This window comes from Mandrillus leucophaeus, unplaced genomic scaffold (genome assembly GCF_000951045.1).
Source record: "Mandrillus leucophaeus isolate KB7577 unplaced genomic scaffold, Mleu.le_1.0 Scaffold83, whole genome shotgun sequence".
Lineage (NCBI taxonomy): Eukaryota > Metazoa > Chordata > Mammalia > Primates > Cercopithecidae > Mandrillus > Mandrillus leucophaeus.
The window spans coordinates 4834384-4843808 of NW_012109030.1; the positions used below are offsets into that span (position 1 = coordinate 4834384).

Below are 9425 nucleotides of genomic sequence, written 5' to 3' on the forward strand. Positions count from 1 at the left end.
ATTATATTACATATAATATATTCATTATACAATATAAATATAGATACATCTATTATAAAAAATGCACACACATATATTTTTTTCTCTGCTTGGGCCCATGGGGGTTCTAGATATTTTTGGTATTTCTTCCTAAATCTTGGGCAGTGCTTTACAGTTCACAGAAGAAAAGCAAGCAAAACATGTTTACACTAAAAATAACTGTCACTCATCTGATGGGGAGAATGAGATGCTAACCATGCACCCTGAAGGAAGAAGCTTCATTTGGAAACTTCTCATATGCTGTTGGGTTTCCTGCAGTTTATCAGTTATTGACAGAAGCGTAAGGTTCTTTGGTTAAACTTCTGTCTCGGTAATCTTCGATCACTTGCAGAAAGGGTACTCTGACAAAATATGCTTTTCCAATTGACATTTTAATTCTCTTGATTTTGGCCACTAAAATGTATGAGGGGGCATGGATGGCAAGGTTATTCAGAGCCATTTCCTAACTCTAGTGCAGCAAATAAATCAGAAAACAAAGATAGTCACACACCCATATGTCAGATATAACCAGTAGGTGAGCTTTTTTGCAAGTTGCTCCCCACTCCTCCTGACTTATCTACAATGTACATTTTTCTCTTCCAGGGACACAATTTTTTCCTTTTTTTTTTTTTTTAATTTAAAGACAGAGTCTTGCTCTGTCACCCAGGCTGGAGTACAGTGGCACAATCATGGCACACTGCAGCCTCTCAAACTCCCGGGTTCAAGTGATTCTCCTGCCTCAGCCTCCTGAGTAGCTGGGAGTACAGGCGCATGCCAACGTGCCTAGCTAACATTTTGTAGTTTTTTTTGTACACACAGGGTTCACCAGGTTGCCCAGGCTGGTCTTGAACTCCTGGGCTCAAGCGATCCTGCCTCCTCAGCCTCCCAAAGTGCTGGGATTACAGGCGTGAGCCACTACACCCAGCCAGCCCCTTTTCCTGTATCAGACATGTACTCTGGCTCAGTGAAAGTGAGTACTACACTGTATTGCAGATGATTTGATCCTTGTTTATCTTTCTCCCTACCTAATCTTTGTTAGCACAGTGAAGGAGAGGCCCCCACCTGGTGCATCGACCTGCTCTGCTCTTCAATAGGGCTGTCCCTGCAGCCAGGCACAGTTGTAACAGATGCTTCTCAAGAGCTTAGGGCCTCCTCGCTTAGCCCACTTCATTTTGGGTTGCGGAGACATTTGATTTTGATAGCAATGGCTTCAAACTCAGTTCTCAGAGGCTTCTGAGTAGCTGTTGTGGAAAGGGAAGGAAAAGCCAGGACACTCCCTCAACCTACAACCAGAGCAGTTCTGCTCTTTTTTTTCTCCTCTTCTTCTTTTTAATACACCAGCGTTCCTTGTACAACTTCGTTTGAAAAGAGGGTTCCGTTGGCCAGGCGCGGTGGCTCACGCCTGTCATCCCAGCACTTTGGGAGGCCGAGGCGGGTGGATCACTTGAGGCCGGGAGTTTGAGACCAGTCTGGCCAACATGGCAAAACCCTGTCTTTTTTATTAAAAATACAAAAAATTAGCCAGGTGTGCTGGCATGTGCCTGTAGTCTCAGCTACTTGGGAGGGTGAAACACCAGAATCTTTTGAACCCCGGAGGCAGAGGCTGCAGTGAGCTGAGATCGCATCACTGCACTCCAGCCTGGGGGACAGAGTGAAACTCCATCTCAAAACAAAAAAGAGGGTTCTGTTGTTAAAAACATGTTTGCAGCTCCCTTAAGTGAACTGCGGAATACAGCTTTGAAATCTAGTTTGAAAAATGACAGAAAGTTCATGCTTGTGTGGGTTTTTTCCTTTTCAGGTCAGTCACAAAAATGTTCAATTTACCAGGACATGATAAAAAGAAAAGACTACATCTTTCATCATAAAAGGTAATTAATATTTTTCCATTTTAGCTATCACAACCCTTATATGCATTATGCTATACTTAAAAAATGAGAGCCAATTTATCTTTTCTACACTGGAATTTCCTCAATCCTTGGCTTGTGTTGACAAGAAAAAGTGGTACTTGTTTCATCTTTCCAGGTGAAGCTTTATAGTTTGTTCAAAACAAAAATAAAACCAAAAGCTTACAGCCATCCTAATTTCAACAAAGGAGTCTTCCGAGAAGCCGCTGGAGTTCAGTTTGAGCTGCAGTTCAGACACAATGCCCAACAGGTCTGCCTTCTCTGCTTGTAGCCTCGCCACCTGGGTCCTGAGCTGGTCCTTTTCCTGCTCCGCTTCTGCCCTGGGAAGCCTGGAGTCATCAGTGGGGTCCTGGAGATGACAAGGAGTAAAGTGAATGAACAGATCAAACTAAGGCCCAGCACCATGGGCTCATGCCTGTAATCCCAGAGTTTTGGGAGGCCGAGGCTGAAGTTTTGGGAGGATCCCTTGAGGCCAGGAGTTTGAGACCAGCCTGGGCAACATAGCAAGACCTCTATCTTTACAAAAAATTTAATAATTAGCCAGGTGTGATGGCACACACCTGTAGTCCCCATTACTTTGGAGGCTAAGGCAGGGAGACTGCCTGAGCCCAGGAGTTCAAGACTGCCAAGACCCTGTCTCAAAAAAAAAAAAAAAAAAAAAAAAACAAAAAAAAAAAAAAAAAAAAAAAAAAGCCAAAAAACAAATACAAATCAAACTAAGGACCTGGCCATGCGACTCAATTGCCCCCACACCTACTGACAAGGAAGTTTCTCAACACCTTTATGCCCTATGCTTTAATGTAGAAAATTCCAGCTTTTACCTGACAATTTTTTTTTTCCCCCAGACAGAGTCTTGCTCTGTCGCCCAGGTTGGAATGCAATGGCGCGATCTCAGCTCACTGCATCCTCCGCCTCTCAGGTTCAAGCAATTCTCCTACCTCAGCCTCCTAAGTAGCTGGGACTACAGGCGTGCGCCACCATGCCCGGCTAATTTTTGTATTTTTAGTAGAGACGGGGTTTCACCATGTTGGCCAGGCTGGTCTCGAACTCCTGACCTCAGGTGATCCACCCACCTTAGCCTCCCACAGTGCTGGGATTACAGGTGTGAGCCACTGCACCTAGCCGACACTTTATTTTGATAGAACATTTAAAGTGGAAATTTTTACATTATTTTATTGTATTCAAATATATCAAAATTTAAAGTAACTTTACGACAAGAAAGAAAGCCTTCCTTGCCATGCTGGAATAATCTGATACTATAGAAATAATCGACCACAGTTTGGCAATAGTGGACTCATAAACTGTTGTCTAAAATTCCAGAAAGGAAGGAAAAAGAGCTCTCACCACCCAACCTCCTGCCCTTTTCCTCCCATCAATACCCACACACGCCCCTTCTCCCCACACCTGGCATGGACAGCAGAGGCCTCCTTAACAAACCACAGCCCGTGGGGACTTCAAACGTATTCTGGGTTGTGTCGTGACTAATGTCTCTGACATCCACTCCCAGGTATGAGCACGTTTTTCCAGGTCCTTTGGGTCAAGAAAAATGTGTCTCTTTCTCTTTTCATCTGTGGCAACGCGATAGCCTCTTACCACAACAGGACATTTTCCAAAACATTTTTAAAAAGGAAAATGTAAAGTGGATAATCTCCATTTTAGACTGACAGACAAGGTCAACAAGTAAAAAATCTGAGTAATGAGTTTTTTAAACACATTTTTAATATCAAAGACAGAAACTAAAAACAATGGATGGTTCTATGTAGAGGCCCATCTGAACCATCTATAATGAATACAGTACGCTGATTTATAACCTTCCTGTTCTTTTGCCTACAGTCAATATGGTCAAAGCTTTACAACTTTCTTTCCCCTAAAAGAGATTATCCATGACCCTTAATAAGGCAACCAATCTTTTGAGCAAAAGCACTTCTTCCAAGACCAGGCAAAACACCAATCCAGACTGAACCATGACAGGTTTTGATCTAGGGGTCTAGACACATAAGATTCTACTGCAAATGTTATGGGAAAAAAAAAAAATCACAATGGATCAGTCTGCTCACCTCAGATGACCTTTCCGATTTCCCTTTCAGTTTTCCAAGCTCTTCCTTCAATCTCTCATTCTCGTGACTCAAGGCCATGAGACGCTCTTTGGCTTCTTTGCTCTGTGTCTCAAAAAACTGGCGTTCTTCCTTCTGTTTCTCTGTCCAGGCCGAAAGCTCCTCAAATCGCCCTTTCATGGCTTGATTATTTAGCTTCATGGCTTCTGCAGGAGGTTCAGAGTGATGGGGTCACACATTAGGAAAGTGGACTTGATTTGATGAACCAAATCTCCCTCTAGTCCACTTGACCACATGGCTCTGAATCGGAAGATGCCATGGTTAGCCTCGGCCCAAGGGTCAGCAGCAAAAAGATGAAGTGGTTTTTGCTTACAGAAAAGACTAGTGGGATGAACATCATTTCTAGTCCTTAAAAGTCCCAGGAGAATAAAGTTGATTTGGGTACTGCCACTACAGCACAAGTATCTAAATATCTATGGTTACCAGGAACTAAGGAAGTTCTTACTACTCCTAGGTTCAAACACTGGTCCTGCCCAAAGCCATGGCCTGAGATACCAGGAGGCTTTCTCTTAATAAGGTAATATTTAGGACTAACTCTGGAACCATAGCAGCCCTTCTTCCTTTTTCCCTTTTTTTTTTTGAGTCAGGGTCTCTCTCTGTCATTCAGGCTGAAGTACAGTGGCACGATCACGGCTCACTGCAGCTCCAACTTCCCGGGCTCAAGCAGTCCTCCAACCTCAGCCTCCCCAGTAGCTAGGACCAGAGGCATGCACCACCACGCCCAGCTTTTTTTTTTTTAAATTATTTTGTAGGGATGAGGTCTTGCCATCTTGCCCAGGTTGGTCTTGAACTCCTGGACTCAAGCAATCCTTCCGCCACAGCCTCCCAAAGTGCTGGAATTACAGGCATGAGCCACCACACCCAGCCTCTTTTTCCTTTTGAATGGGTTAAATTTCATTATGCTAGTTCCTTGAGATACACACAATTTTTATTTTTACCTGTATCCAAAAGTAAATATCAGAACAGATTTAGCCTTGCCAAAAGCTAAATCCTGTGCTTCCCCACCCGCTACCACCTACGGAAACGGGGAGAAGGGAGCTCACCACCAAGCCTTAGTGCAAAGGGATGGCATTTCTTGAAGGCCCGGGATGAACGGGGCATGCATGAGCCAGCCCTGCTTACCTTTCAGCTGGTGGTTCTCGGTCAGGAGCTCTTTCATCTGCTGCAGCAGCTCCTCCGGGGTGAACGTGTCCAGGTTTGGGTGGGCCAGATGGGGGGGTCCATTTCCTGTGCTTTCACTGGCGCTGCCCCCATTTTCAGTGAGGCAGCTGAGAGGTTGATGGGACATTGCAGAAGTTCCTGAGGAAAAGTCACCCGTTGAAAATAGAACTGTCCCCCGCCCCACCAGGGAACCCCGGGAGTCCCACAAACCCATTGGCGATTGCTAGTATTTACTCCCAAAGTTGCCCACTTTCTCTCCAGTTACATTTTGAACATTTTTAATTCTTCCTTTTAAACAAAAAAAAAAGTATATCTAGCTTCAGAAAAGTGTATGTGTGCGTGTGTGTGTGTGTGTGTATGGGTGTATAAAAGGGTACAATGAAGATCTGGGAAATGGGGGAGGGAGATGAGGGTATGACATCATGATGACCAGGATATATGTAGACATGGGCAAAGTATTCTGAAAAAAATTTTCCATGCAAATCTTCAAATTCAAATCTCCTTATTTTGAGTGAATTGCACGGTAAGCGAATTGTGTCTCAAAAAACTGTTTTTAAAACTACATTTTGTTTCTTGTATTTTTGGTTAAGAAGAAAGGGAGAATTAACATTCTTTGAATGCTTACTATGTGCGGACTCGGCACACCAGGCCTGTCACTGACTAATCTTCAGTAACGCTGAACCAGGCAGCTGTTTATAGGTGAGGAAGCTGGGTTTACAGAGGCGTACAGCTCATCCAAGACCAGGAAGTGGCACCACCAGGTGTCAAAGCCACACCTTGTAAAACAACAAAGTTATTATACTACTGAGTAGTTAGGCCTTCATATTCTATTTTTCAATGCATACTGAAAAGACTAAGATATCTTTACTTATTGCACGGTCTGAAATTTTTTTACACATATCACTTTGTTTTGTAGAGGGGTCCATGTGGACAGAGAAATGCAAGACAAATGAGTGAATCTCCGCTGTGCTTCTGTGTTACCTACCACCCGGGCAAACATCTTCAGCACAAATTTCCACCTTCACACTTGGTGAAAATGATGTATTTTCTTCAAGAGTTGATGGGGATAGATCATAAAGCAGTACATAGCAAAGGCAGCTCCTCGCTGCTAACACTGTATACACGTGGCCTACACACCCATTCCACAAAGATCAAGAGTGGCCAAAGTCCAGAGAGATGCCTGGAAAAGCATATTATTACTTCCAGGATGTTTACTGTTAGAAGATTGTTTCTGTTTTTTTTGAGAGAGTCTCTCTCTGTTGCCCAGGCTGGAGTGCAGTGGAGTGATCTCAGCTCACTGCAACCTCCACCTCCCAGGTTCAAGTGATTCTCCTGTCTCAGCCTCCCAAGTAGCTGGGACTACAGGGGTGAGCCACCATGCCTGGCCCATTTTTGTATTTTTAGTAGAGACGGGATTTCACCATGTTAGCCAGGGTGGTCTCAAACTCCTGACTTCAGGGGATCTGCTGGCCTCGGCCTCCAAAAGTGCTGACATTACAGGTATAAGCCACTGTGTCTGGCCGTTAGAAAATAATTTTAAACCCATCTATCCAACAAATAGGTATCAAGCAACAATGCACACTGTACAACTGTGATCAGGCAGAAAGCCACGGATGCACAAAAGGGGTGAAGAGAGAACCTGGAAGCGAGCATCCCATTTCTAACTGGGGAAAGGCATTGGTCTCTGTGAGATCCATCAGCCACTCATGACGATGGAGCCTGTGTGACCCCCGAGTTATGGAGAATCCATTACACAAGATATCAGTCCCTGGAAGATAGAGGTAAGAGAACTGCCTGTTTCTGACATGTAACTGCGTCATAATATCTATGTGTGCATTTAATAGCCATCAATTAAAATAAAACCAAATGTACCAATGTGGTGTTGCATCCTTGGCCACAGGAGGCAATACCTTGGGCTTTCTGTAGATCTTCTGGAAGCAATACCTGATAACCTCCTTTTGGTGCGAGGAACTTGTAGGTAATCAGAGACAGAGCTACCTACCATACCCTGTGACAGGGCAGCCTGTGCCACTTCTTCCTACAAGAGCTAGCACCAAGAGGGTCATTTTCATGTAGTCATGTAATGAGGGTGATGGCAATTTCATGAAGCAAAAAACACGGATAAACCATAGGATTCATTTTTGAACCTTTTATATCTATGCTGCACACACCCACATTTATTTAGAAAACAGGTATAATACAGAAGTGTTCCTTAGCTTAGCATTAGGTGACTAGAACAGACTGCTTTTCTTCTCCCCAAAATAATCTGAATAGACTATCAGTTTCTAATTTTCTGTAAAATTCATTTTTTTGGTACCAAGAATCATCTCATTAAAATGGGGTTTTACTGAGTAACAGTGTTCCTACCTATTTTGCAGAGGAATACTAAAATTCTAGGTAATAGACCTAAAAGAGAAAATCCTTGTCATATGTATCATTTACTTGCCAACATTTAATTTTTCTTAGGTGTTCAGAGATTATACTATATTTTGCAAAGGCCATGAAAATATTTAACAGATTTTTTTTAAAAAAAAGCATCTAAGTAGATTTTTAGAAATGTGTTTGGTTTCATCTTATTATATGCACAAATTTCTCCTTTATGTTTTTTTCTGAAAAGGAAAGGAAAGGAAGGGGAGGGGAGGAGAAGAGAGGGGGAGAAAAGAGACATTTCTTTGAAAATTGTTAAGATGTTTCTCCTCCATGAACTTTTTTTTGTTTTTCAGACAGAGTCTTACTTCATCGCCCAGACTGGAGAGCAGTGGTGTAATCTCAGCTCGCTGCAACCTCTGCCTTTCAGATTCAAGTGATTCTCCTGCCTCAGCCTCCCAAGTAGTTGGGATTACAGGCATGTGCCACCACACCCAGCTAATTTTGTATTTTTAGTAGAGACAGGGTTTTGCCACGTTGGCCAGACCAGACTGGTCTTGAACTCATGACCTCAGGTGATCCACCCATCTCGGCCTCCCAAAGTGCTGGAATTACAGGCTTGAGCCACTGTGCCGGCCCCTCCATGACCTTTTATACCTCCACCAAGCCTACAGACACCACCATAATAAAGTTAAAACTGGTTCTAGTTGTTACATCAGTGTTTCTGACTTCTTACATTGCCCGGATTTTATAAGGATATGGGGAAAAAAGCAGGGTCGTGCTAAGGGAGGCCACAGAAAAAAGCATTTGTACCATTAGCCAGATGTGAGGCCTTAGGAAGTCATATGACCTCTAGTGATATTTATTGATTCATCCAGCAAATGGTAATCCTTATGTTGTTGCTTTCAGCTCAACAACACTACGAAAAATATTCTTTAGTTTCTAGAAAGACCACAGTCTAAACCCCACCCTTCAATGCATGTACACCAAGTATCACCGGCAGGCCTGTCACTCTCACGAATAGCTATACCTGTCCTAATGACAGCAAATTCTGTGATATCCAGTATTGTTAGAAAAAATATTTTGTAATTCAAATGTCATCAAACATAAGAAGTTAGCATATATGGTAAATATAAGCATGTAAACACTTAATATCAAAATTTTACTAAAAGTAATTTAATTGATGCCGGGTGCAGTGGCTTATGCCCAGGACTTTGGGAAGCCACGGTGGGCAGATCACTTGAGGCCAGGAGTTTGAGATTAGCCCGGCCAATATGGTGAAACCCCATCTCTACTAAAAATACAAAAATTAGCGGCAAAGCTCACGCATCGGCATGGTTAATGCCAGCAGCCACTGCACCTCCTTCTGGCTGACTCGCCTCCCGGCCCTGCGGTCAGGCCTCTGGTCACCCCGCACTCTCCCTCCTTCGTTTCTTGAAGATCTCGAATGTCACCTTTTGTTGAACATCTCGAATAGCATCATGTTCTAGACAGATGGCTAGAGCGGACTTATGGACAAGAAGTTATCACTGAAATTAAATGGTAGCAGACATGTCCAAGGAATATTGTGGGGATTTGATCCCTTTATGAATCTTGCGATAGATGAATGTATGGAGATAGTGACCAGTGGGCAACAGAACAATATTGGAATGGTGGTAATATGAGGAAATAGTATCATCATGTCAGAAGCCCTGGAATGGGTATAAAAAATGGCTGTTCAGCAGAGAAACCCATGTCCTCTCTCCACAGGGCCTGTTTTACTATGATGTAAAAGTTAGGTCATGTACATTTTCATATTAGACTTTTTGTTAAATAAACTTTTGTAATAGTCAAAAAAAAAAAAAATAGCTGAGTGTAGTGG

At 43.1% G+C, this 9425-nt stretch overlaps 1 protein-coding gene across 1 annotated transcript in view; it reads right to left on the bottom strand.

Annotated features, from left to right (window-relative positions):
• The window catches only part of OPTN (optineurin), a 40430-nt gene that overhangs the window by 26695 nt on the left and 4310 nt on the right, over window positions 1-9425 (bottom strand). Inside the window, exons 2-6 of the mRNA XM_011968141.1 lie at window positions 5823-5973; window positions 5432-5485; window positions 5159-5335; window positions 3980-4182; window positions 2089-2271 (exon numbers count right to left, since the gene is read on the bottom strand). Coding sequence (XP_011823531.1) covers window positions 2089-2271; window positions 3980-4182; window positions 5159-5324 — 552 coding nt within the window. The 5' untranslated portion in view covers window positions 5325-5335; window positions 5432-5485; window positions 5823-5973. The remainder of the gene's footprint in view (window positions 1-2088; window positions 2272-3979; window positions 4183-5158; window positions 5336-5431; window positions 5486-5822; window positions 5974-9425) is intronic.